Consider the following 27,480-nt stretch of genomic DNA (forward strand, 5'->3'; position numbering starts at 1 on the left):
TACTACAGGAAGGATGTAGAACCATAGAGAGGGTGCAGAGGAGATTTACAAGGATGTTGCCTGGATTGGGAAGCATGCCTTATGAAAACAGGTTGAGTGAACTCAGCCTTTTCTCCTTGGAGCGACGGAGGATGAGAGGTGACCTGATAGAGGTGTACAAGATGATGAGAGGCATTGATCTTGTGGATAGTCAGAGGCTTTATCCCAAGGCTGAAATGGTTGCCACAGGAGGACACAGGATTAAGGTGCTGGGGTGTAGGTACAGAGGAGATGTCAGGGGCAAGTATTTTACTCAGAGAGTGGTGAGTGGGTGGAATAGGCTGCCAGCAACAGTGGTGGAGGCAGATACGATAGGGTCTTTTAAGAGACTTTTGGACAGGTACATGGAGCTCCGAAAAATAGAGGGCTATGGGCAACCCTAGTAATTTCTAAGGTAGGGACATGTCCGGCACAAATTTGTGGGTTGAAGGGCCTGTATTCTGCTGTAGCTTTTCTATGTTAATGAGTCCTTGTATGAAGCAGGGTGTGGCGTCACCTGCTGATGAGGGTGAAGTCCAGGTTTATTAAAGTTTTATCAACTGAACTTTAACCAGGGTGTGTTAACTTACTGTTAGCATACATAACTTTCAGGTGCTCAGGCTTCCAGGAACCAGAAACATAAACTCAGCACAAAGTCAGAACAGAGACAGCACTGGGCAATTGTAAGGTGTTTTAATCAGTCCTCTCGTCGCAGCGGAGTATCCGGCAGGGCGATACTGTGCGGCTTTTTGGATCTGCAAGGGCTTTCTGGCGAAGGCAAGGTAATTCTGGCAGTGATATTTAAAATGAAACTTTCTAAATCTCACTGGTTGTTGATAAAATATCCCTCTTATTTCCCATTTAGAGAGCCATCGCAATATTCCACCCAGTCTCTGGTATGAGCACGGGTGAGATCTGCCCTAATTATCATTGAATCACTGTGCCCAGTGGTACTTAGTCCAGTATGGGAACACTTGATCGTATCCGATGGTGTTTACATGAATGAGGGGAAGGGGCTTCTGAATGTACTGGCACTGTGCTCGGTCGAGTGATGGTGCCTACGGTGAGAGTTTATAAGATCAGGCGGGGCTTCGACAGTGATCTGGAAAACACGTTTACTATTGTGGAGGAACTAGACACTAGACACTAGAGAACCACAGCTCAGTACAGGCCCTTCAGCCCTCGATGTTGTGCCGACCCATAACTGAATCAGATGTCGACCAAATAAGACTTATTTTCTCGCCGGTCTCGATGAAGGGTTTTCCACTGTTTACTCTTTACCATAGGTGCTACCTGGCCTGCTGGGCTCATTCAGCATTCTGTGTGTGTGTGTGTGTGTGTGTGTTGCCTTGATTCATAGCATATGCAGAGTTTCTCTGGTTTATGTTTCTTTTTCTCAGTGTGAGACTAATCTGTCTTTAGACTCTTTTCCTCAAGGGGAAAGAGAAACATTTTTTTAGGATCTGTTTATTTCAGTGTGATAAGGGAGGGAGTGGGTTGTTGCCGGCTGTCGCAGGATTTGCGGTGCTCTGATTACTATCAGAGTAGCCGCAATCAAAGTGAATGATGGAACAGGACTGAGGGGCCAAATTGCCTGCTCCTTGTTCAGTATGCCAGTAACACCTTCTGACAGTGAAGGGCCCCAGCGAATCTAATGCTCAGCGCTTTTCTCTCACTCACTGCTGAGGACTGGTTGATGTATTTGTAAATTTAAATGTGATATCAGGGAAATGTACCATCAGGAAGAAGGTAAACAGGGATAATTGTATTTGTGCGCTGAGGTGATCAGGCAAAGATATCCAGGAAGTTACGTCGTAAGTGAAGGTAAAGGACATTCTATCTTTGTGTATTGCTGTAAAGGAGATTGTCTCCCAGAGATGACCGCCTCGGGTATAGATTCTGCCTTGCCCAATGGTGAGCAAACAGTTTTAAGGTGCTTGGACGCACGTACAGAGGAGATGTCAGGGGTATTTTTTTAATGCAGAGAGTGGTGAGTGGGTGGAATGGGCTGCCGGCCACGGTGGTGGAGGCGGATATGATAGGATCTTTTAAGAGACTCCTGGATAGGTACATGGGGCTTAGAAATATAGAGGGCTTTGGGTAACCCTAGGTAATTTCTAAAGTAAGTACATATTCGGCACAGCATCGTGGGCCGAAGGGCCTGTATTGTGCTGTAGGTTTCCTATGTTTCTGTTTGTATTACTGTTCTGGTCCCATTGACGGTGGCTTTATGAAAGGGCCGAGACTGAGATCAGTGCAGCTCCAGGCAGCAGGCTCCCGGTTAACTCTGGCCAACGGAAATACATTGAACATTCAGAAGGAAAGATTATTCAAAATGCATAACTTTTCATCAGAACTCACAGCCCGCTTTCTTCTGCTGGCTCCGTCTAATCACCCCACAGCGACCTTTGTTCTCAGGGTTTATGGTCTGACAATAAACCGGTCCCAAGGTGAACAGTAAATACAGGTGTCAGCACATTTGAACCGAATCAGGACGCGGGCAGGAGTACTTATTGTTAAGGGGGACAGCCGCCGGGGTACTCTCTAGCTTCTGACTCCGGCCCTGTCCGCTTCTGACTGTTAACCACTTATCTGTCACCGCGCACTGAAGTAATGATATTAAATTGGACTGCACTTTGGGACAAGTTGCTTGAATAGGAAATTGTGTGGTTCCGTCCCAACTTTGTGGAACAGGGTGTGGAATCAGTTGCTGATTAGGGTGCAGTCCAGTTTTATCTGAATGTTAGCAGCTGAACATTAACCAGGGTGTGTTCATTTACTGTTAACACACATAACATGCAGATCATAATCTCGGCGCTGTTGCTACCTTTCCCAATACTGTAATTATCCCGACTGGTGACAACTGCTGAAGTCTGCTTTACAAACGGGCCTGACCTTGAAATCGCTGCAGCTCCCGTCAGCGCGTGCGCAGATAAATCCTGGAGAAATGAATGCCCGGTGATGAAAGGAAAATTATTATTCCAAATTCATAACTTTTCAGCAGAATTCACAGCACTCACTCCGCTGTCTCTGTAGAATAGAACCACGGAGATCTTTGCCCTACGGATGTCGCTGGGTTTTATAGTCTGACAATAAACCAGTCTTAATGTGAACAATAGCCCCAGCAAACTGAAGCATGATGCAGGTCGCGAATCCTCTTTCCGGGGCAGATGGAATTGTCGAGAGAAGGTAAATCACTGCCACCGTCCAGTGGAGTCATTATTTTGAAGTGAGCAGCATGTCTGAATGAGTCCTCATGTGCTCCTTGCGTGGAGCAGGATGTGGGGTTACTGGCTGATTAGGGTGAAGCCCCTGTTATCAAATGATCATTACCCAGGGCGTTTTCACTTACTGTTGGGGCACATTAGATTCAGGAACTCTGCTACCAGAATAGACGTTCGGCGCAAAGTAACGTCAGAGCCTCTATTGGGAAACGTTAAGGTGTTTCAGTTAATGCGCTTTTAACGGTAGTATATCGAATAGTAAAATATTGTCTTTAAAATTGTGCAGATTTACAGATCTGCAAGTGCATTTTAGCAAAGACGAGGTGCTTCCGCCGGTACATCCTGAAGTAAATATCACCTCATTGTTGTTAAAAATATTGAAGTCTACCCTCGGTGGGCACTTCCTATACCTAACAAACTGGCCTCTGAGTGTATGTTCATGGTCGGCTGCTGTGGGTCTCCACTTCTCGGCTGGAGAGTTCAGAGAGGCTCTTCTGCGCAGCGCTGTCGTAACGCCTGGTAATTTCAGTCAGTGTCGTCTTCATGTCAGCTTGAGTTACCCTAGATATTATTCTCTGATGGTTTTTTTTTCATTGTACCATCTTATGCGGATGCTGTGCATGAAAATCCCTGGAGATCTGTGGGTTTCTGAAATACTTAAGCCACCACAACTGGCACGAACTATAGTTCCATGGTTGAAGTCACTGAAATCGCATTTCTGCCCACTTTTCTGATCTTCGGACTGAACAACAGCTGAGCCTTTTGGTCGTGTCTGCATCGAGTTGCTGCCACATGATTGGTTGGTTTCCACAATAAAGCCGGTCTGCAGGTGTATGTATTAAAGTCGCCACTGAGTGCATTTTCTATTTAGACAACAATAACCCCCCACCCTGCCCCCACGAGGGCCGGTGTCTAAATCTGACCTAATTATTGCCGAACCTGCTGTTATTTAAAAATTTCGTGATCCTCTAGCATCCCTGTATTTGTCTATTGTATTGGCTGATTTGAATTAACGAGCCGGTGTCCGGGTGTACGTAATAATATAGCCACAGAGTGCATTTCTCATTCAGACACCACCCCCACGGCCCTGAATGGACAGTGGACCCATGAACTCTACTGCGCTATACTTTTGCACAACTATTTAATTATATATTTCTCATCATAATTTATAATTTATTGTTCGGTGCAGAGGACCTTCTCCAGGTAGATTACAGAGCTGAGGGGATTAGACTATGAGGAGAGATCGGGTCACCTGGAAATGTACTCTCTGGAATTCAGAAGAATGAGAGATCTTACAGAAATGTAAAAATTATGAAAGGAATAGATAAGAGAGGCAAGAAAGTCATTTCCACTGGTAGGTGAGATTGGAACTAGAGGACGTAGCCTCAAGATTTGGGGGAGTAGATCTAGGACGGAGATGAGGAGTAACTGCTTTTGTCCCAGGGAGTGGTGAATCTGTGGAATTCTCTGCCCAATGAAGCAGTGGAGGCTACCTCAGTAAATATAGCTAAGGGAAGGTTGGGTAGATTTTTGCACAGTAGGCATGATCTTATTGAATGGCGATGCAGGCTCGATGAGCCGACTCCTGCTCCTGTTTCTTATGTTCTAGATTTGTCACATCGCATATCAATGATGAATCCTTCACCTGTCTCAATGGACCAAACCTATTCTGAATATTGCATAAATAATCTCCTCGTTTCCCTGAGTACACCTTTTTTTTTCTTATTTACAGCCTGGGAACAGAGCCCGGAAAAAGCGATGCATCAAACTTTTAACATTGTACATCAGCAAGTTGTTTGTTAAGTCTGTGAAACGGATACACCTCTTTTTTTCCCTTATTGGGGAGAGAGAGAGCCTGTGGTATGTCGAATGACTGGGTGAACATGCAGTCATTGGGGCACTGCAAGTCTGTGTATTCATTGACGTCGATGCTTTTGCTGCTAGCGGTGGGAGCACTCGTTGCCTTGCTGATGCTTTTTTGAGTGGGGGAGCTGGGGGGCTTTGTTTTCTAACGAATAAATATAATTTATTCTTTGGGGCGCTAATTTGTTTTAGTGGATGTTTGCAAAGAAAAAAAAATTCTGGATGTATATTGTATACGTTCCTCCAACGTTAGAAGTGCTTATTGAAACCCATTGAATCAGAGTCACTTCACAGTCACAACGAACAGTTCCATAAGGTAGCAATTGCTGAATTGGAGTACGGACACTGCATCTATAGTCTGTGAGTTACTGGAAATCAGAAGACGGTCCAAGCATGTCACTGACATAAGTCCAGTCTGTGGATAAGGCTGACCACCTCACTACAGGAAGGATGTGGATACTATAGAGAGAGTTTTACGATCATGTTGCATGGATTGGTGAGCATGCCTTCTGAGGATACGTTGAGTGAACGTGACCTTTTCTCCTTGGAGCGACGGAGGATGAGAGGTGAACTGATAGAGGTGTATAAGATGATAAGAGGCCAGATGGTGTGGATAGCCAGCGGGTTTTTCTCCCCAAGGCGGAAATGGTTAACAAGAGGTCCCGCTGTAATATCCGACCACAATGTTGTGCCGTCCATGTAACTTGCCCTAGAAACTGCCTTGAATTTCCCTACCACACAACCCTTTTTTTTTCTCGGCTTCATGTACGTATCTAAAAGTATCTTAAAGGAAACCTTTTTATCTGCCTCTACCACCGTTGCTGGCAGTGTATTCCACGCACCCAGCACTCCCTGTGTGAAAAACTTACCTCTGACATCCCCCCTTGTACCTACTTCCAAACACTTTAAAACTATGCTTCCTCGTGTTGGTCCTGGAAAAAAAAAAGCCTCTGGCTATCCACGCGATCAAAGCCCCTCATCATCTTATACACCTCTATTAGGTCACATCTCATCTTCCTTCGCTCCAAGGAGAAAAGGACAAGTTCACTCAACATATTCTCATAAGGCATGTTCCCCAATCCAGACGACATCCTTGTAAATCTCCTCTGCAGTCTCTCTATAGTATCCACATCCTTCCTGTAGTGAGATGACCAAATCTGAACACAGTACTCCAAGTGGGGTCGAATGAAGTTCGTATAGAGCTGTAATATTACCTCACGGCTCTTGAGCTCAATCCCACGGATCTTTAAGGCCCTCACACCATAAGCCTTCTTAACAACACAGTCAAATTGCGCAGCAGCGTTGAATATCCTATGGGCATGGACCCCAAGATCTCGCTGATCATCCACACTACCAAGGGTCATGTCATATTATATCCTGTCTCCAAATTTGACCTCCGGAAATAAGCCACCACTCTTATCTGGATTGAACTCCATCTGCCACTTCTCAGCCCAGTTCTACATCCTTCCGACAGTCCCGCTGAATCTCGGAGAGATCACAGAACAGATCCCAACGAAACACCACTGGTCATCATCGTCCATGCAGAGTACAAACCAACTACAACCCCCTTTCCCATCTGTATATATACCAGCAACTTTCCTGGACCACTCTTGTTGCTATGTGCTCCGATTTCCCAAGTCTCACCAGTATATTCACTATGAGCACCGCGCAGACCCGAACCTCGCACAGATCTCAAGCTCGGGAGTTCATTTTGCCTATTCATCCATGGGCTGTCGGCACCAACTGTGAGGCCATTTGCCCAACTGCAACTGTGTTGGAACTGAATGGATTGAGAGGGTATTGCTGGGTATGGACAAGAACAAACATGAGGAATCCTGTCAGTGCCGGAGGTCCAGAACAACACACACACAAAACACTGGAGGAACTCAGCAGGCCAGGCAGCATCTATGGAATGGAGTAAACAGTCGACGTTTCGGGCCGAGACCCTTCATCAAGTCCTGAGAAGAAAAAAAAACGTGAGAAGTCAGAGCAAGAAACACAGAATCATACAGAACTGCAACAAGGAAACAGGCCCCTCGGCCCATCTAGTCTGTGCCTAACCATTTAATCTGTCTAGCCCCATCGGCCTGCACCCAGAGCAACGCCCTCCATACCCCTCACCATCCACGTACCTATCCAGGCCCAGGTAGATGGGAACAGGCAGTTTAAATGGTTCGGCACAGACTAGATGGGCCAAAAGTCCTGCTTATGCATTACATTTTTCTATGACTGCAGGACTGAGGTCCTTGTCCATCTCGGTGCTGGAGGTCAGTGGTTTCAGAGGTGCTGCTGGAACATCCAGCGAGAGTAGTGGTGCGGATTGCTTACGCGGGGACACTGCGTGGCCATTTTGGAGGAAATTGACGTGCAGGCGGAGGCTGGGTGCCAGTCAATCGGGGGTCCTGGATGGTTCTGGGTTTTCTGGGAGTTGGTGTTGCATTTATCTGCTCAACTGAGGCATATGCTAACAAACTGCTGACTTATAAGTTATGGAGAGTTGTCAGGTCATTAGTCTCTTGGTAGATGCCTTATGTGACTCTGATATGGCCGATGCAACATCTCCTTCACAATCACCACAAGACTTTTGGCTTGATCTCCCCCCTCCCCCGCCCCCCACCAGCTCCATTTGCTTTATGTTCATGTCTGCATGGCAAAGTATGACTTCTTTGCCATATTTAAGTTTACTGACGACTATTACTGGCAGGATGTGCTGCAGGATTTGTCCAAGTGCCTGTAATTAGGATTAGTACGGATGGTTGGTGTAGACATGATGGATTGAAGGGCTATTTCTCTGTGGTATGACTTCAACAACCTAATGGGGAGCTGTTTTCAATTGAGGGATCAGCAAATACACTTCAATGCTGTCAAAGATAAGTCATCCTTCTGACAATCCTCGTGTCTCTCTTCTGTTCATTGCAGGGAGCCTGAATATTGAAAACTTCATCCCCACCATGGCTGAAGGCACAAACAAGGACGGGGTTCGAGGGTCCTTAGCTGAGAGAGGGGAAACAGGTGAGTTACAGAATTATTTCAAATATAAACATTTGCTCCAAATTTGATGCTTGGGGTTCAAAGGTAACCATCAGATGATAAGATATAGGAAATGAGTTAGTTCACTTGGCTCCGTCATTCCATCGTGGCCAATTTACTTTCCTTCTGAACCCCGTTCTCCTGCTTTCTCCACACGATGACCTAGCAAACCAAGAACCATCCTCTGCTTTAACTAGACCCAATGACTTGGCGTCCACGGCCATCCGTAGCAATGAATTCCGCATATTCATCTCCCACTGGCCAAAGAAATTCTATATCATCTCTGGTCTAAATAGTTGTCCCTCTGTAGTGAGGCTGTGTTGTCTGGTCCCAGAATCACCCACGACTGGAAAAGTCCTCTGCACACCCAATCTATCTAGGCATTTCAATATTGGATCAGTTTCAATGTGATCCCCTCTCATTCTTCTAAATTCCAGCGAGTACAGGTAAAGAGCGATGAAAAGTTCCCCGTGCATTAACCATTTCATTCCCAGAACTTCCCCAGACCTTCTTCAATGCTAAGAAAACGTAGAATAGTAAAGTACAGGCCCTTCCACCCACAATGTTGTGCGGAACCTATTAAAAAAGAGTAAATTAAAAAAAAAAAACACCAAAGAAGAGAGAATCTGCAGATGCCGGAAATCCAAGCAACACGCACAAAATGTTGGAGGAACTCAGCAGGCCAGGTGGCATCTATGGAAAAATTGTGCAGTCGATGTTTCAGGCTGAGACCCTTCTGCAGGACTGGAGAATAAATATACAAAAAGACGTGGAGTAGATTTTAAAGGTGTGTGAATGGAAGAGAGAAACACAAGGGGATAGGTGAAACCGGGAGTGGGTGGGATGAAATAGCTGGAAAGTTGGTTGGTGAATGAGATAGAGGGCTGGAGAAGGAGGAGTCTGATAGGTGGAGATAGAATGCCATGAAACAAAGAAAAGGAGGGAGGAGCACCAGAGGGAGGCGATGGGGAGGCAAGGTGATAAGGTGAGAAAAGGAAAATGGGATCGGGATGCGTCAGACAGTGGAGTGATGGGGCCATAATCAGAAGTTCGAGAAATCGATGTTCATGCTATCAGGTTGGAGGCCACCCAGGTGGAATATAAGGTGTTGCTCCTCCAACCTGGGTGTGGACTGATCGTGACAGTAGAGGAGGCCGTGGACTTGCACGAGGATTACGGTTAGGTCATCTGAAAGCCGCTCTCTGGTGGTGAGGGATATGTTTATTGACAATAATGGCAGAATTGCCCAGGTAAAACCCGCATTGTTCGAAGAAAAGGCACAGAATTTCCAGCAGAACATTTGAAAACATTGTTATACCTGGGCAGCGACTGGAACAATAATGGGAGGAGTGAAATAGAAGCTTAAATGAGGATAGGAAAGGCGAGAGTTTTAAATGGCAGACATGTGGCATTAGTTTGGCTGTGGACATCCAAGGACCTTTAGCATGACTCAGGTTCAAATCCCACCGTATCTGGAATAACAAAATCAGGGGTGAAAGGCCAGGGTCTGTTTTTTTTTAAATTTGAAACTGCTGTATTATCTACAAAACCGCAAATGGTTCAAACATCCAATCCATGAATGGAAATCTAGCAGTGCCACTCCACGTCTTCATGCGACTCCAAACATACTGCAGCCACTCATCGCCTGCCCTCGGAAATGGAGGGGTTCCCTCCCTCCGGAATGTGGTATGGAAGAGCTGGTGTGACGACGGTCTCAAACTGTGGTTGAGCCAATTAGAGATCAGGCAAGACACTAGATCAGTAAATAATTCAGAACGGGCATACTCGAGGAAGATGGGAATTTTGCAAATCCAAGTGGAATTTGCGACCCAATGAACATCGTTAGATGTGAGTGTCGGCAGGTGGGAGAGGGCTGCGGAGTGCTGTCATTTGGAGGTGTGTTGCAGACGCAAGCGACTTTCAATCTACTGGCCCAGTTCCCCGTCTCCGAGCTTGTAGTCCGACTGTTGGATGTTTTGCACCCTTTTTCTCATAATGCTAGTGGTGATAACAACGCCGACAAACTGAAGGAGACAGTAATATTGTACCGATGATGGTGATAGAAGCAGACGGAGCGGACAGCGAAGATGGCCCCGCAGAGCTCACTTTGGCGAGCGAATGTGGGGCGGGTGCTGCGCCCACGGTGCTTACTTCTCCCGCTTGTATTTGCAGGTACCAAGCCAATGATCTCCGAGCTCCTGGCCCAGTGCGAAAATTACCAGCTCCTCCAGCTGGCAGATTTCTACCGGGAGAGACTGAAGCACGCGATCGAAGGAGGTGTCGAAGAACTCAGCCTGACTTTGAGACGGGAGGGTCATTTCAGCGGACCAGAGCATGAGGTGAGCGGGCGGAATTTGGCCGGTTTCTCTTCGCGGCGACAGAACCGATCGCAACGCGAGGGAAGAGACAGTCTGGTTCGATTCTCGGTTCTGTTTGCTGCAGTGATGACACTGGTCACAGAACAATTTCTCCCAACCATCCAACACTCATACTGCAATAACAGGCGGGGAGCTGGGCCTGTAGATTCAGAATCGATTGCACCTTCCAACCATGCTCAACACGTTGGTGTGGGGAGTGTAAATTAATGAGTCGCTGTCAATAATAACTATCCAGTAGAAATATCATCTCGACTGTCCAATTTTAACCACGAGAAAGTTGCGTTTGTCCGGGTTTAACTCTTTCGTTTGGAGAAAGATGCCTGTCCTCCACTCCACTCCATATTCCAGAAACAGGGCTAAAGTTTGTATATTGTCATTCTTCAGTAACGAGTGTAAAGGCGAGCGTGAGGTTCGTTCATCCTGATTCAATAGTATTGCAGGTTAACGCCCGCAGTCGTGGACTAATGTGCTGTAGCTGTTGAATTCATTTTAAGCTAAAAATTGGGCCTTCAACCCACTTGATCCCTACCGATCAAGATCAGATCTACGCTAGTCCCATTTCCCTCCATGTGGTTCATAACGCCCGAACATATCCTGTCCATATGCTTATCCAGTTATCTTTTAACTGCTGTTGATATATATTGCCTTGACCACTCCCTCCAGCTGATTTCATACACTGGCCACCCTCTGTGTGAACAACCTTTCTGCTCGGGACCCTATTCAAGTCCCCCTTCCCCCTGACCATAATACTATGCCCTCTAGTTTTTTTAATTCTCCACCCCGGGGAAAAGACTGCTGTGTTCACTCTACAGATGCCTCTCACATTTCATGCACCAGTGTAAAACCAATCTTGTACGGACCAGTGTAAACAGTCTCAAACTGAGCAGCTTCTCTCTATTACCCAGTACCTCAGATCCCAGAAAATCCCTGTAAACCTCCTCGGCACTCTTTCCAGCTCATTGGCATCTTTCTTGCATCAAGGGAACTAAGACTGAAATGTGTCCTCACCAGCATCTGAAACTGAAAGGTGCTATCGCAAATTCTCTACCCAGTGTCCTGATTGATAAAGACCAGCATGGCAACTGATCTTTTTAACCATCTGTTGACCCGTGACATTACTTTCAGGGAACCGTCGTCTTTTTCCCTAGCTCATTCTGGTAAATAGCTGCAGAACTGCACAGAATACTCCAAAGTAAGCCTCGCCAACGTCTTTTACAACATGAACAACATCCCAACTCTTGTACTCAGTACTGTGACTTATGAAGGCCAACGTGCCAGAAACACGAAATACGAACAAACCTACTGGTGACATCATTTTAAATAATTGTGCACATCTGCATTTCCGTATCCCTCTGGGAATTATCATCTGTATTCCAGATGCTCCAGGAATTACTATCTGTATTGCTGATCCCTCTGGGAATCATCAACCGTGTTTCAGATCCCTTTGGGAATTATCATCTGTATTCCAGCTATCTCTGAGAATTATCATCTGTATTCCAGGTCCCTCTGGGAATTACTATTTGTACTCCTGATCCCTCTGGGAATCATCAACAGTGTTCCAGATCCCTCTGGGAAATATTATCTGTATTCCAGATCCCTCTTGTATTATTATCTGTATTAAATATCCCTCTGGGAACTGTCATCTGCATTCCAGATCCCTCCACTTTACTGCCCTCTCAGTTCATTGTGTTAGCCCTGCCATGCCATGTCCTCACAAAAAGCCACACCTCACTCTTATCTGCATTAAATTCCACTTGTAGTTTCAGACCACTTATGCAGATAGCGCTACAAACCATGATGGACTTCTTCGCTGTCCACTACACCGCCCGTCTTGGTGTCCTCGGAAATTGTGTTCATCCTATGATCTAGATTGTTGATATAGGAGACAAACCCCCAGCACGGATCCCTGCGGCACACCAGGACTCCAGTCAAAGAGGAAGCCGTCTATTACCACTCTTTGGCTTCTCACGCAAAGCCAATGTCAAATTCAACTTTCTCGTCTTGAATGCCAAGTGATTGAACCTTGACTAACCTCCGCATGTGAGATCCCGTGAAACTGATTTGTCTTCATCAGCTTTCCTAGTAATCTCCTCGACAGCAACTGCGTAGGATTGGTTAGACATGACATACTGTAGCACATACAGGCAAACGGTGCCACGTCGAGTATTCCTCACCAGTCCCTGTCGAACCAAACAGATATATATCCGGATTTTTAAAATACCTCTTCCGAAACCTTGCCACTACTGATGGCCTATAATTTCCTGGTTTATTCTGAAAACTTCTATTCATCAATGGGACTATTTAGCTCTCCAACGCGCCCGAATCTGCCTCAAGGCATCAAACATCTGCTCTCCTGTAATCAGCACAGGGCCCACTGCCTCACTGTTCTTTTGCCTCAGTGTGTGTACTCTGCAACCGTCTCCAAAGTAAACAAAAATCATCAACTCCATGCAGAGATGACCAGGCTAATTTTCAAGAGGACCAATTTTTGCCTTTGATATTCCTTTGCTTTTAATAAATCTGTAGACACCCTTTCGATTCTCCTTCGCCTGGTCTGCTAGAAGATCCTCATGCCTTTTTTATTGTTCCTATTTCCCTTTTAGGGGTCCTTTACAAGAGAATGAAAAATGAAAGGGAAATGCAGGATAAGTTGTGGAAGTTTCCAGAATTTCAAAAAAAAAAAGACTATGTTTAGATATGAATAAAAAATAGATTCCAGTGACATGGAAGAAAGACTGAAAAAAGTGACGAAAACCAGATTGAAAATGTTCGATTTGAATGCAGGCGGAATATATGAAATATGGCTGTTAATCTTCTTCCACAGTTAGAAATTCAGCGGGATACAGTTGTGGGCATCAAAGAAAATCACAGTTGAGGGGTTTATATCCAATGATACACATCATATCGAAAAGACAGGCAGGGGTGTATTGGGGGGAGTGAATCTGTTGGTTAAAAAATTGAATATGAAACATAAGAAAGGAGCGAAATTGGATCAGAATTTGTAGCATCCCTGTCGGTAGAGACAAGAAATTGCAAGGCCAAAGTGAGTGTGATGGGAGTTCTTACAGTCCTGCACAGAGTAGTCCGGACGTGGGGTACAAATTACAACGAGAAATAGAAAAGGCAAGTAAAAAGGGCAATGTTACGATAACCACGGGAGATTTCAATATGCAGGGATGTAGGGAAAATCAGGTTCGTGCTGTGTCCCAAGAGAGGAATTTGTAGAATGCTTATCGGTTGACTTTCTTATAACAGTCTGTGGTTGAACCCACCAGGGAATAGGCAACTCTGGATTTGCGGGTGGGGCGTTTATAACCAGGGAGCTTAATGTAAGGGAACCACGAGGAGGAAGTGATCATAATACGATAGAATGCAGCCTGTGGTTTGAGAGGCAGAAGCTCCAGTCAGACGCACTGGTATTTCAGTGGATTAAAGGGAACTACAGAGGCACTGTTGGACAGCTGGCCAATATTGATGGGAAGGAAACATTAGGAGGGACGACGGCAGATCAACAATGGCTGAAGATATTGCTAGCAATTTGAAAGGTTCATCCCAAGGAAGAAATAGGCACGATGAAGAGAGGAGGGTGCGACCGTGGCTGACACGGGAAATCAAAAACTGCGTAAAAACAAACGAAAGGGCACGTGATGCAACACAAAACTAGTGAGGAGTTGGGAATGAGGAAGCTCCTAAGCACCAAGTGACAAAAACACAATAATGAGATGACAGATGAAATATGAAGGTAACCTGGCCAATAATATAAAAAAGGATACCAAAACGTTGCTTTTTACTGTCATATAAGGAAGTTAAAAAGAAGCAAGAGTCGATATTGGATCACTGGAAAGTGACACTGGTGAAGTAGTAATTAGAGACAAAGAAACAGCGGGAGAGCTCAGTAAGTATTTTCCCTCCCTGTGGAAGACACCAGTCATATGAGTGTCAGAGGACAGAGCTGAGCGCAGCTCCTATTACATAGGGGGAGGAAACTTGCGAAGCTCCAAGTCCTGAAGGGAGATAAGTCAGCTGCATGGGATGGATTCCACCCCAGGGCGCAAAAAGTTGATGCTAAGTAGATTGTGGACACATTCATAGTTCTCTTTCCATTTGGAGTGATTCCAGAGGACTGGAAATTGCAAGTACAGCTCCACACTTCAAGAAGGGAGGACGGAAGAAGAAAGGAAATTATAGGCCAGATTGCCTGACCTCAGTAGCTGGGAAGATGTTGGTGTCCATCATTAAGAATGAAGTTTCAGGATACTTCGAGGTGCGTGATAAAACAGGCCGGAATCTGCCGGCTTCCATGAGGTGAATCGGTCAGATTTATTTGAGCTAATATGTAGCAGGGTCCTCTTTTGAGTCAATATGGGTGGAAGTCAGGAACAGGAAGGGAGCAGTTACTCTACTGGGGGTATTCTATATGCCCCTGGTAGCAGCAGAGATACAGAGGAGCAGATTGGGAGGCAGATTTTGGAAAGCTGCAAAAATAACAGGGTTGTTATCATGGGTGACTTTAACTTCCCTAATATTGATTGGCACCTGATTAGTTCCAAGGGTTCAGATGGGGCAGAATTTGTTAAGTGTGTCCAGGATGGATTCCTGTCACAGTATGTGGACAGGTCGACCAGGGGGAATGCCATACTAGATCTAGTACTAGGTAATGAACCGTGTCAGGTCACAGATCTCTCAGTGGGTGAGCATCTGCGGGACAGTGACCACCGCTCCCTGGCCTTTAAAATTATCATGGAAAAGGATAGAATCAAAAAGGACAGGAAAATTTTTAATTGGGGAAAGGCAAATTATGAGGCTATAAGGCTAGAACTTGCGGGTGTGAATTGGGATGATGTTTTTGCAGGGAAATGTACTATGGACATGTGGTCGATGTTTAGCGTTCTCTTGCAGGATGTAAGGGATAAATTTGTCCCGGTGAGGAAGACAAAGAATGGTAGGGTGAAGGAACCATAGGTGACAAGTGAGGTGGAAAATCTAGTCAGGAGGAAGAAGGAAGTATACATGAGGTTTAGGAAGCAAGGATCAGCTGGGTCTATTGAGGAATATAGGGAAGCAAGAAAGGAGCTTAAGAAGGGGCTGAGAAGAGCAAGAAGGGGGCATGAGAAGGCCTTGGCGAGTAGGGTAAAGGAAAACCCCAAGGTATTCTTCAATTATGTGAAGAAAAAAGGATGACAGGAGTGAAGGTAGGACCGATTAGAGATAAAGGTGGGAAGATGTGCCTGGAGGCTGTGGAAGTGAGCGAGGTCCTCAATGAATACTTCTCTTCGGTATTCAGCAATGAGAGGGAACTTGATGATGGTGAGGACAATATGAGTGAGTTCTGGAGCATGCTGATGTTAAGGGACAGGAGGTGTTGGAGTTGTTAAAAAAACATGAGGACAGATAAGTCCCTGGGGCCTGACGGAATATTCCCCAGGCTGCTCCACGAGGCGAGAGAAGAGATTGCTGAGCCTCTGGCTAGGATCTTTATGTCCTCGTTGTCCACGGGAATGGTACCGGAGGATTGGAGGGAGGTGAATGTTGTTCCCTTGTTCAAAAATGGTAGTAGGGCTAGTCCAGGTAATTATAGACCAGTGAGCCTTATGTCTGTGGTGTGAAAGCTGTTGGAAAAGATTCTTAGAGATAGGATCTATAGGCATTTAGAGAATCATGGTCTGATCAGGGACAGTCAGCATGGCTTTGTGAAGGGCAGATCGTGTCTAACAAGCCTGATAGAGTTCTTTGAGGAGGTGACCAGGTATATAGATGAGGGTAGTGCAGTGGATGTGATCTATATGGATTTTAGTAAGGCATTTGACAAGGTTCCACACGGTAGGCTTATTCAGAATGTTAGAAGGCATGGAATGCAGGGAAGTTTGGCCAGGTGGATTCAGAATTGGCTTGCCTGCAGAAGGCAGAGGGTGGTGGTGGAGGGAGTACATTCAGATTGGAGGGTTGTGACTAGTGGTGTCCCACAAGGATCTGTTCTGGGATGTCTACTTTTTGTGATTTTTATTAACGACCTGGATGTGGGGGTAGAAAGGTGGGTTGGCAAGTTTGCAGACGACACAAAGGTTGGTGGTGTTGTAGATAGTGTAGAGGATTGTCAAAGATTGCAGAGAGACATTGATAGGATGCAGAAGTGGGCTGAGAAGTGGCAGATGGAGTTCAACCCGGAGAAGTGTGAGGTGGTACACTTTGGAAGGACAAACTCCAAGGCAGAGTACAAAGTAAATGGCAGGATACTTGGTAGTGTGGAGGAGCAGAGGGATCTTGGGGTACATGTCCACAGATCCCTGAAAGTTGCCTCACAGGTGGATAGGGTAGTTAAGAAAGCTTATGGGGTGTTAGCTTTCATAAGTCGAGGGATAGAGTTTAAGAGTCGCGATGTAATGATGCAGCTCTATAAAACTCTGGTTAGGCCACATTTGGAGTATTGTGTCCAGTTCTGGTCACCTCACTGTAGGAAGGATGTGGAGACATTGGAAAGGGTACAGAGGAGATTTACCAGGATGCTACCTGGTTTAGAAAGTATGCATTATGATCAGAGATTAAGGGAGCTAGGGCTTTACTCTTTGGAGAGAAGGAGGATGAGAGGAGACATGATAGATGTGTACAAGATAATGTGAGGAATAGATAGAGTGGACAGCCAGCGCCTCTTCCCCAGGGCACCACTGCTCAATCCAAGAAGACATGGCTTTAAGGTAAGGGATGGGAAGTTCAAGGGGGATATTAGAAGAAGGTTTTTTACTCAGAGAGTGGTTGGTGCATGGAATACACTGCCTGAGTCAGTGGTGGAGGCAGATACACGAGTGAAGTTTAAGAGACTACTAGACAGGTATATGGAGGAAACTAAGGTGGGGGCTTATATGGAAGGCAGGGTTTGAGGGTTGGCACAACATTGTGGGCCGAAGGGCCTGTACTGTACTGTACTATTCTATTCTATGCTCTAATACGTAACTAGCACAATAGACAAAGGGGAGTCAATTGCCTTATTTACACACTTGGATTTTCAGAAAGCATTTGAGAGGGAGTGGCAAACGAGGATGCTAAACAAAACAAGATCCCGTGGTATCACAGAAAACATACCAGCATGGACAGAACGTTGGCTGAGTAACAGGAGGCAAGCTGATGGAATGACGGGGATTTTTTTTTCTTCCATCCTCGTGCGCAGCTCCCTGTCAAATGCTTTCTGAAAATTCAAGTGCGCAAATAAAGCAATTGACCCTAGTTTTTCGAGTTAGAAACTTTTCTAGCAAAGCTTATTTTTGGAACCTCTTCTGTTCACGTTATATCTTAACGAGCTGGACGACTTTGTGGCCAGATTTGAAGAAAGGTAGAGAGACAGGGAAAGTTGAAAGAACAGGTATTCTCCAGAAGTATTTGGACAGAGCGGAACGATCAGATGGGATAAGGTGTAGAGAAGTGACGGTACAGAGTATTTTCCAAACGGGGAGCAAATTCAGAAATCGTAGGTTCCAGTGCTAGAGTCGGTGACAGAAAAATCAAATGCAAAGATACAATTAATTTGGAGAGGGTGATAATGTATGAACATAGATATAATGCTGAGGCATTGCTCGGGCCGCATTTGGAGTATATTCTGCAGTTTGAGGGTCCCTTAGAAAGGACAAGCTGGCATTGGAGAGGGGCTAGAGGCGACGCGCGGAAGGAAAGGTTTAATAGACGAGGATCATTCCGTGGCTCTGGACCCTTGCTCCCTGGAGTTTGGAAGAATGAGGGAGAATCTCGTTGAATTGAATTGATTTTGATGGCCTGGTGGAAGAAGTGTCCCGCAGCTTTTGTGCTGCAGTACCGTTTCCCAGATGGTAGCAGTTGGAACAGTTTGTGGTTGGGGTGGCTCGGGCCCCCAATGATCCTTTGGGTCCTTTTTACACAACAATCTTTGTAAGTGTCCCGAACATGGGGAAGTTCACATCTACAGATGCGCTGGGCCGACATGTTCGCACCAACATGAAATATTGAAAGGACTGGAGGGTGTGGACTGTGGAGAAGGTTTTCCAGTATTCCTGAACCCTCCCACCCACACGATGTTCATATGCCTCCATCCTCCTTACATCTGTGCGCCTATCCAAACATCTGTTGATAGCCTGTAATGCAGTTGCCTCTACCACCACACCAGGCAGCGCATTCCAGGCATCCACGGGTCTCTGATTTAAAAAAAAAACTGACCCCCACACCCTTCTCCCTTTGAACCAATCCCCTAAATATTCACAATAAATTTATTGCTCCCCTTTACAGAAAGTCGCCGAGCTCGTCGAGAAGGGAAACCCAGCAGAGAGTTCCAAACTTTTCCTCAGTCTGGTGATGGAGAAAGAAGCCCCGGCCCGGAGGGTGATGTGGGAATCCTTTGTAAAAATGAGGGACGGATTACCGAAGCTGGATAAGATACTGCAGGAAATCCAGGAACTCGGTACGGTAAAGCAACACATTCAGCCTAAAATCAGATTTGCAAGTTCCAGATTTAACCATGTTTGCCAGACATGATTTCATGAAAGCTTTCCAATATCAACAGGTCCTGATCCTTATGAGCACATGAGTATCACCCGAGGCTTTTGTGATTTGTCCCCGCAACTAAAGGGTAAGTGATGATGCAGTCATCTCAAACCAGTTACTTCACTGCAGTCCCGTACAATTTCAGGTGCTTTAGTGAATGAAATCTAGAGGTCTGTCGAGTGTTGAAAGGACTAGTTAGGGTCGATGTGGAGAGGATGTTTCCTTATGGTGGGGAGCATCCAGGTCAAGAGGGCACAGCCTCAAAATTGAGGGAGCGACCCTTCAGAACAGAGGTAAGAAGGTTTTATTTTAACGAGAGTAGTGAATCTGTGGAAAGCTCTGCCATAGACCGTGGTGGAGGCCAAGTCCGTGGGTACATTTAAGACGGAAGTTGATTGTTTCACTGATTGGTCAGGGCACCCAAGGATATGGTGAAAAGCCAGGTCTATGGGGTTGAGTGAGATCCGGGATCAACCATGACTGAATGGTCGATCAGACCAAATGGGCAGAATGGCCTAATTCTGCTCTTCTGTCTTATGGTCTTACCCTGGGATGTCAGTGTTCTGGGATCCTCGGAGCAGCGGCATGACTGAATTGAAGGAGCACGTGGATCGTGAGGGCAGTTGGGCTAATTTAGGTGTCAGACACCAGAAACATTTAAGGACTTGCAATGGTCTCTGACAGAGAATAAGAGTTGTTAATTCAAGTCATTGCGGAGGGATTCCAGTACAGAAACATGAATATGGGGTCGTTACGTGAATGGGGCTTGTTGAGAGTTGGGCACGGGTGTGAGACTTTCAGACAACGTCAGGAAGATGGATGATGAGGCAGCGAGACCAACCAGAAGGTCAGAGCGGCCGATCAGGAACAAGTGATAGTAACTATGACAGATGTTAACCCGGCATTTGTGAGAGAATCTGAAATCTGGCGTAGAGGCGTCACAGTTGATTAAATGGAAATGGGTGAAGAGATAGTCAGAGTAGATTAGAAAGGGACAGTAGCAGTTAAAGCCGTGGAACAGGTTCGCAGGGTTGCTTTGGAGAAACAGCAGAATTTCATCCCGAGAAAGAAAAAGAATACTGAGTGGGGAACGAGGCACCCATGACTGACAATGAGAGACAGATAGATAGTTGGATGGAAGGATGGACGGGTGAATGGACGAAGAAATCGATATATGGACTAAGAGATGGAATAGATGGATCGATGGATGGATGGACGGATGGATGGAGGGACAGACGGACGGATAAAGAGATAGATATATAGATAGTTGGATGCAGAGATGGATGAATAAATAGATAGATGGATGGCTGAAAGATATATATGTATGTACATAGCTGGATGGATAAAGAGATAGATAGATGGACCAATAGATCGTTGGATGAATAGATAGATGGATAGATTAGTAGATGGGTGGAGGGACAGAGATAGATGGATGGATAAAGAGGTAGATAGATAGATGGATGGATGGATGGGTAGGTAGTTGGATGGATGGATAGGTAGTTGGATGGAAAGATAACTAAATCGATAAAGAGATAAATAGATGGATGGTTAAAGAGGTAGATTGATAGATGGGTGGATAGATGGACAGATAGGTGGATGGAAAGATTGACAAATAAGTGGATGGAAAGATAGGTTGTTGGATGGATAGATAGATAATTGGATGGATAGATAGCTGGATGGATTGGTAACGAAATAGATAGATGGATAAATAGATAGAAAGATGGATTGATAAAGAGATAGCTGGATAAAAAGATAGACAGATGGATATACAGATAAGTAGATAGATGATAGAGATAGATAGATAAACAGACAAGCCAAAACCTGCAGTTGCTGGAAATGCAAGCAACACACACAAAACGGTGAGTTCCTTCCAGCATTGTGTGTATGTGTTGTCAAGAAAGTGGGTGCTGTGTTTTCGAAAGGAACGTGCGTGAAGTGAACGGGCAGGGTGTCATAAAGTACCGGGGGGCACTTTCTACCTTCACCACTCTGGATGAGGACCTGAGATTCCCTTGGTCATTGATCACATTCGAGTCAGTTGCCTCTGCAGAGGTTCACTTCCCGCACTCTGATCGATAGAAACTGAGTTATTTCCTGTCAGCTTAATAATGTTCCAATCGGAGTTTTCAATGTTTTCACACATCTAGTGCGGTGATAACTTTCTCACTATTCCTATTGAAGATGTTCAACGGAAACACAAGGAGACTCTGCGGACACAGACTGAAACACTGAGAGTGAACACGATCCTGATGACGGAGAAGGTGAAGGTTTTCCAGCTGGTTGATCGATACGCTGAGCTCACGGTCATTTCTAATGTTCGAGATCGGAGACTGGTGGAACACGAGCTGCTGGCCAGGGGTCGGGTCCATGAAAAATGGAGACAGAAACATCTCCGCACAGAGCTAGAAAAAATTCGAACTGATCAATTGTTCCAAAGCAGCTTTACACGGAGTAAACACAAATCTGGGAGTTCAGCAGCGGTGGCCGGAGTGGCTGGGATCTGGAAGACAACAATGGTTCAAAAGATTGTTCACGACTGGGCCACGGGGAAAATATACCAACAATTCCAGTTTGTCTTCAGTTTCAAATTCCGGGATTTAAACTCCATTAACTGTAGAATAAACCTGAGGGAACTGATTCTGAATCAGTATCCTTATTTTGGGAAGTTACTGAGAAAGGTCTGGAAGAACCCAAAGGGATTGCTGTTTATATTCGATGCATTGGACGAATTCAAACACAGAATCGATTTTGCTGACGGTCGGAGATACACAGAACCCAAGCACCAGTGCCCAGATCCCGAGTGGTGGTCTGAGGTTTCTGACATCGTGTACAGTTTAATCCAGGTCAAGCTGCTCCCAGGGTGTTCAGTACTGGTGACCACCCGCCCCACTGCGTTACATTTATTGGAAAAAGCAGAGATCAGTGTCTGGGCTGAAATCCTGGGATTTGTTGGTGATGAACGGAAGGAATATTTCATCAGGCATTTTGAAGATCAGACGGTGGCGGCAGCTGTTTTTAAACACGTGGAGGAGAACGAGATCCTGTACACCATGAGCTACAACCCCTCCTACTGCTGGATCCTCGCTCTGGCACTGGGCCCCTTCTTCACACAAAGAGTCAGGGACCCGCAGCGGGTTCCCAAGACTATCACCCAACTGTATTCCTACTATATTTACAACATCCTGAAAAACCACGGCCGTGAGATTGAGAACCCCCGTGATGTGTTACTCAGGGTTGGTCAGATGGCCTTCAGAGGAGTGTCCGAGAGGAAGATTGTGTTTACAGATGAAGATTTGATCAAGAACAATCTGCAGCCTTCCCAGTTCCTGTCCGGATTCCTGATGGAGCTTTTGGAGAAAAAGGATTCTGCCCGGAACGTGGTGTACACATTCCCACACCTCACCATCCAAGAGTTTGTAGCTGCACTCGCACAATTCCTGAACTCAGAGCGCAGGGATATTGTGAAACTCCTCACTGAAGCACATAGCAGGGAAGATGGGCGGTTTGAGGTATTTCTCCGTTTTGTTGCTGGTCTCTCCTCGGGGTCAGCCTGGCGATGGAAGGAGTTTCTGGGCCCATTTCCTGGCGATACAGCCCGCCAGGTGATCGACTGGGTGAAAGAGGAGGTCAAACGTCAGAGTGGAAACACAAGGAATGAAGCCGGTAAAAGGAGCCTCCTGAACACACTGCACTACCTGTTTGAGTCTCAGAATCGTGGACTGGCTCAGGCCGCACTGGAATCTGTGGAAACACTTTCATTCAGTGGAATGACACTGACCCCGATTGACTGTGCGGTCCTGTCTCATGTCATCGGGTTCTGTGATACAATAAAACACCTCGACCTGGATCACTGCTACATTCAGTGTGACGGACTCCAGCGACTGGCATCCGGGCTGCACAAGTGCCAGGGTTTGAGGTAAACGTCATTTTTCCTCACACTCTAAATCGTTTTTTTTATCGCACGTTTTCTTACTTCTGCTGCCCTCAACGAAAGTCCCTGTCATTCTGTCTCTCTCTCTCTCTCTCTCCTTCTCGCTCTTCCTCTCTCCCTCTCCCTCTTTCTGTCTCTCTCGCTGTCCCTCACTCTCATTCTTTCTTCCTCTCTGTCTGTCTCTCTCGCTAGCTTTCTCTTACTCTATCTCTCCATCTCTAGCTTTCTCAGTCTCTCTTTCTCTTTCTATCTTTCTGTGTCCGTTTCTGTTTCACTCTCTCACTTTCTCTCTGTCTCTCTTTGCTCGCTCCCTCTCACTCCCACTCCCCCCCTATTTCTATCATTGTCTCTATCTCTTTCACTCACTCCAAAACCCCTTTCCCTCTCTCCTTCCTTGCCTCTCCCCCAGACTCATAACCCACTCCCTCAGTCCCGTCTCTCTTTCACTCTGCTATATTGTCCACGAACAATTCCTTTTTCCCTCACTCACTCTGTCCCTCTCCATCACTTCACCACCCCTCCTCACTCTCATTCTCCATCTCTCTCACTCTGCCCTCTTCCCCTCTCTTCTCCCAGTCACTCTCTCATCTCCCACTTTTTCTCGACCTCTCTCCCTCTCTCTCAACCTTTCTCTCTCACTCTTCTCTTATACTCCTGCTGTCTGTCTGTTAATCTCTCCCTCTCTCTGTCTCTCTCACTCGCCGCACCCACTGTTATGTTTCTCCGCCTGCCGTCACCGCGCTTTTTTTCCGCTGGCTCCCCAACCCCTCCACCCCCGGTCGAAAGCCATATGATCTTGGTAGACCTCTGTCCCCCTCTTGAGTGGGAGATTTCTCTCGATAGCTCTCACGCGCACCGGGAATGTCTCCAGCAGACAGCGTACGGGAATAAGATGTAATGCACACGCACAGGATTTTATTAAACATATTTCACAAATAACCAGGAGCTGCAGTGAAAGAGGAATAACTTTTAAATCACTCTTAATTTCATTATGTTTCCTTTGTTAATACAGTGAAATCCTGTTATATTAGACCCCAGATTTTGAATCTACCTGCATCTCTCTTTGTGTTTAGACTGGGAACAAATGACTTGCGAGAACCTGGAGTGAAACTGGTGTCTGCGGCTCTGAGGAACCCAGACTGTAAAATAGAGAGACTCGAGTAAGTACCAGACTGTGTGAGAACGTGTTTGTGGTCACTGGGTGTCTGACACTGAACATTAATGTGATCAGTAATTGTGTTACTGATAAACACTGGGGATTTGCACCGTGTCCAATCGCCCTGTGCCCTTTACTTTCTCCTCTCTCGCTCGCTGTCTTGCACACCCGCACTCTCCCTCACTCGCATCTCCAGGCTGGACAGGAACCGTCTCAAAGCTTCCTGCATAGAAGATCTCGCCTCTGCTATCAGCATGAATCGTTCTCTGACAGAGCTGGACCTGGGTGGGAATAAACTGAATGATTCGGGACTGAGACTTATGATGGCAGCTCTGAGGAAACCGGACTGTAAAATACAGAAACTGGAGTAAGTAGCACTCACTGAGAGAACGCGTTTTCAGTCACTGAGTGTCTGAACACTGATGTGATCAGTAATTAAATCACTGATTGGATCTTCACTGTTTCCTCTCAATCTGTCCTTCACCCTTTCTCTTCCCCTCTCTCCTCCTCCCACTTTCTCCCTCTCTTTTTCTTCCACTCTTGCACACTCTCCCTCTCTTTTCCACTCGCTCTCTCTCTTCCACTCTTTCCCTCTCTGTCACTTCCACTCTCCCCCACCTCTCTCTTTTCCGCTCTGTCTCTCTACATCTCCCTCTCTCTCTCCCACCGTCTATCCCTCTCTGTCTCTCTATCTCTTCATCTCTCTCGCTCTCTTTCTCTCTCCCTCCCTCTATCTCCCCTCGTCCCCCTCCCTGCCTTTCACACCTTCTCCCTCCTTCTATCTCCCGTCGTCCCCACTCCCCGTCTTTTACACCCTCTCCCTCCCTCTATCTCCCGTCGTCCCCACTCCCTGCCTTTCACACCTTCTCCTTCCTTCTATCTCCCATCGTCCTCCTCCCTGCCTTTCACACCCTCTCCCTTCCTCTATCTCCCCTCATCCTCCTCCCGGCCTTTCACACCCTCTCCCTCCTTCTATCTCCCCTCGTCCCCCTCCCTGCCTTTCACACCTTCTCCCTCCTTCTATCTCCCATCGTCCTCCTCCCTGCCTTTCACACCCTCTCCCTCCCTCTATCTCCCATCGTCCCACTCCCTGCCTTTCACACCCTCTCCCTCCCTCTATCTCCTGTCGTCCCACTCCCTGCCTTTCACACCCTCTCCCTCCCTCTATCTCCCGTCGTCCCCCTCCCTGCCTTTCACACCCTCTCCCTCCCTCTATCTCCCGTCGTCCCACTCCCTGCCTTTCACGCCCTCTCCCTCACTCTATCTCATCTCTGTTTCTGTCTCTTTATCTCTCCCCCTGTCTCTCTCTATTTATCTATCTCTGTCTCCCCCTCCCTCTCACCTCCAGGCTGTACAATATCAATCTCACAGATGACTGCATGGAGGATCTCGTCTCTGCTCTCAGTGCACACCGCTCTCTGAAGGTGGTGAATCTCAAATCGAACTCCTTCACAGATGGGTCTCTCCCTGCTTTCCGCGACATTGTACACGCCCTCCCGAGCCTCAGACAGATCTGGTGAGTGTTTTCTGCAGTCGACGATGTGATGAGAACTCAGCGCACGTGTGGCTTTCCCCGTGTTAATTGTCTGTGTTGTTGAAACATGATGTACTGACACTGCTTTGTCATTGTTGCTTTTCTCGCCCTTCTCCCACCTGCTCCAGCGTGTCGGGGAATCAGTTCAGTCAAAATGGGAAGAAGCAACTGAAGTCTCTACAAGAGTCCAGACACGGTCTGAAAGTGACCCTCTGACCATCCGAATGAGCGGACGTCTCTGCCACGGGGTGGGGACATCCCTGGCCGATTCCACACACTGCATTTTAACCGCCGGGCAATAGTCCTACCGGACCCCGGGTCCAGTCGCGGCAGAGGCGGTCCTGCAGCAAAGTGACTCAGCCGCCTATCCTCTCGGGAGTGTGCACGCCACAAAGGAGGTTGGTGCAAGTTGTGAAGGGAGCGCTAACACATGGTGTGATTGCTCTGCGTACTGGAGTGGCCCATAAGATGCGCCCTCTTCCCATCTTTACCGAGTCCCTCGGAGAGGTTAGAGAGTGGAACAGGTGATGGAGGAGTGGGAGGCCTCCGTCAGCAGGCTGCAGGCCTCAGTAGTAGCCGCTGTTGCTGAAACGACCTCCAGTGCCCAGCAGGAGTCTTACAGGATGTCGTGAAAGATTTTACAGCGGACATGTTGCGGTTGAAATCTCCGGGTGCCGTCACCAACCAGGACACCAACGGTGAGCCGATGGGATGTAACAAGCAGAGGCCTGCTTCTGAACAGGATCCCTCAACCAGAGAAGTGACCGGCAGTTTCCGTTACCACTGTGAAGAAGATGGACACTTCAAGTGAGAGTGTGAAGGATAGGAAAATCTTCGGAAAGTAAGTCAGCCAGCAATCAAACAGTCAAAACGAGGTAAAACTATGGAGGGACCCAGTTAAGGAACGGGCTGACGTTTTGGAGAGGATATGGTCCTATCAGTGTGCCAAGGGAAATGGAGAAGTACCAAACACTATTCCTGAAGATTTAGTGGGACCCAGTTCTGATGTATGTACATGGACTGAAGGTGTTTATGTGACAGCCACGCTCGACACAGGTTCTCAAGTTACTTTAGTTTATAGATCCTTTTGCAACCGGTATCTGACGCTCTTACCATTGACAACACTCAGTGCCCTGGAGATTCTGGGGGTTAGTACTGATGGGTATCAATACGATGGTTACCTGGCATTGAAGTTGGAGTTTATGGAAGCAGACGTTGGAGTAACTAAGACTAATGACACATTAGTTTTGGTCTGCCCGGATCCGGTTGAGAAGGATGGTCCATTCTTGTGGGAACAAACACTGCCGTTGTGAGAAGGCTCCTGGGAGCATGCGAGGAGAGAAATGGAGAGAACTCTCTGAAAATCTCGTTCATTCACCCTGTGTTCAGAGCAGCTTCTGAGGAGCTGCAAGTTCCTCCTAAGCAGGATGATGAGGAGAAAGGGGGAAATGTGGGTTGCACCCAGACTAAACCTATCCTGCTACCTCCTGGGGGAGTAGATGTGTTTATCCATCGTCAACGTCGATGAGGACCTCAACACCATTATGATGGTGTCGAGACTAGCGCGTGATTTAGATTGAAGGGAGGGAGAGTTGCGCAGCGTCAGCCTCACTCTCTCTTCCCAATTCCCATCTGGATCCAGTGGCAAGACAGAGTCTAGACGGCTGGAGATGGGACTAGGCGCAGTGGATGACCAGGACGTCTTCTGTGTCTTGTCCTGGTCTACACGTTCCACGACGCTTGCAGAGACCGCCTTCCTGACCGTTGGACTTTCCATTGGTCTCGTCCGCTCAATCCGCCGGAGTCTGTCTTCACATGCTGGGATAGACAACTCCCTATCTCAC

The 27,480-nt window shown here is 46.7% G+C and overlaps 1 protein-coding gene across 1 annotated transcript; it reads left to right on the top strand.

Moving 5' to 3' along the window:
• Window positions 1–688: 688 nt before the first annotated feature.
• On the top strand, window positions 689–25,852 carry LOC140206928 (NACHT, LRR and PYD domains-containing protein 3-like). The gene is made up of 10 exons (XM_072275223.1): window positions 689–800; window positions 8,025–8,117; window positions 10,308–10,474; window positions 18,773–18,932; window positions 19,035–19,100; window positions 21,197–22,931; window positions 24,020–24,106; window positions 24,299–24,469; window positions 25,451–25,618; window positions 25,765–25,852. Exons 2-10 carry the CDS (start codon window positions 8,057–8,059, stop codon window positions 25,850–25,852), a joined length of 2,703 nt encoding a protein of 900 aa, XP_072131324.1. The 5' UTR covers window positions 689–800; window positions 8,025–8,056.
• Window positions 25,853–27,480: the final 1,628 nt, after the last annotated feature.

This window comes from Mobula birostris, chromosome 13 (assembly GCF_030028105.1).
Source record: "Mobula birostris isolate sMobBir1 chromosome 13, sMobBir1.hap1, whole genome shotgun sequence".
Lineage (NCBI taxonomy): Eukaryota > Metazoa > Chordata > Chondrichthyes > Myliobatiformes > Myliobatidae > Mobula > Mobula birostris.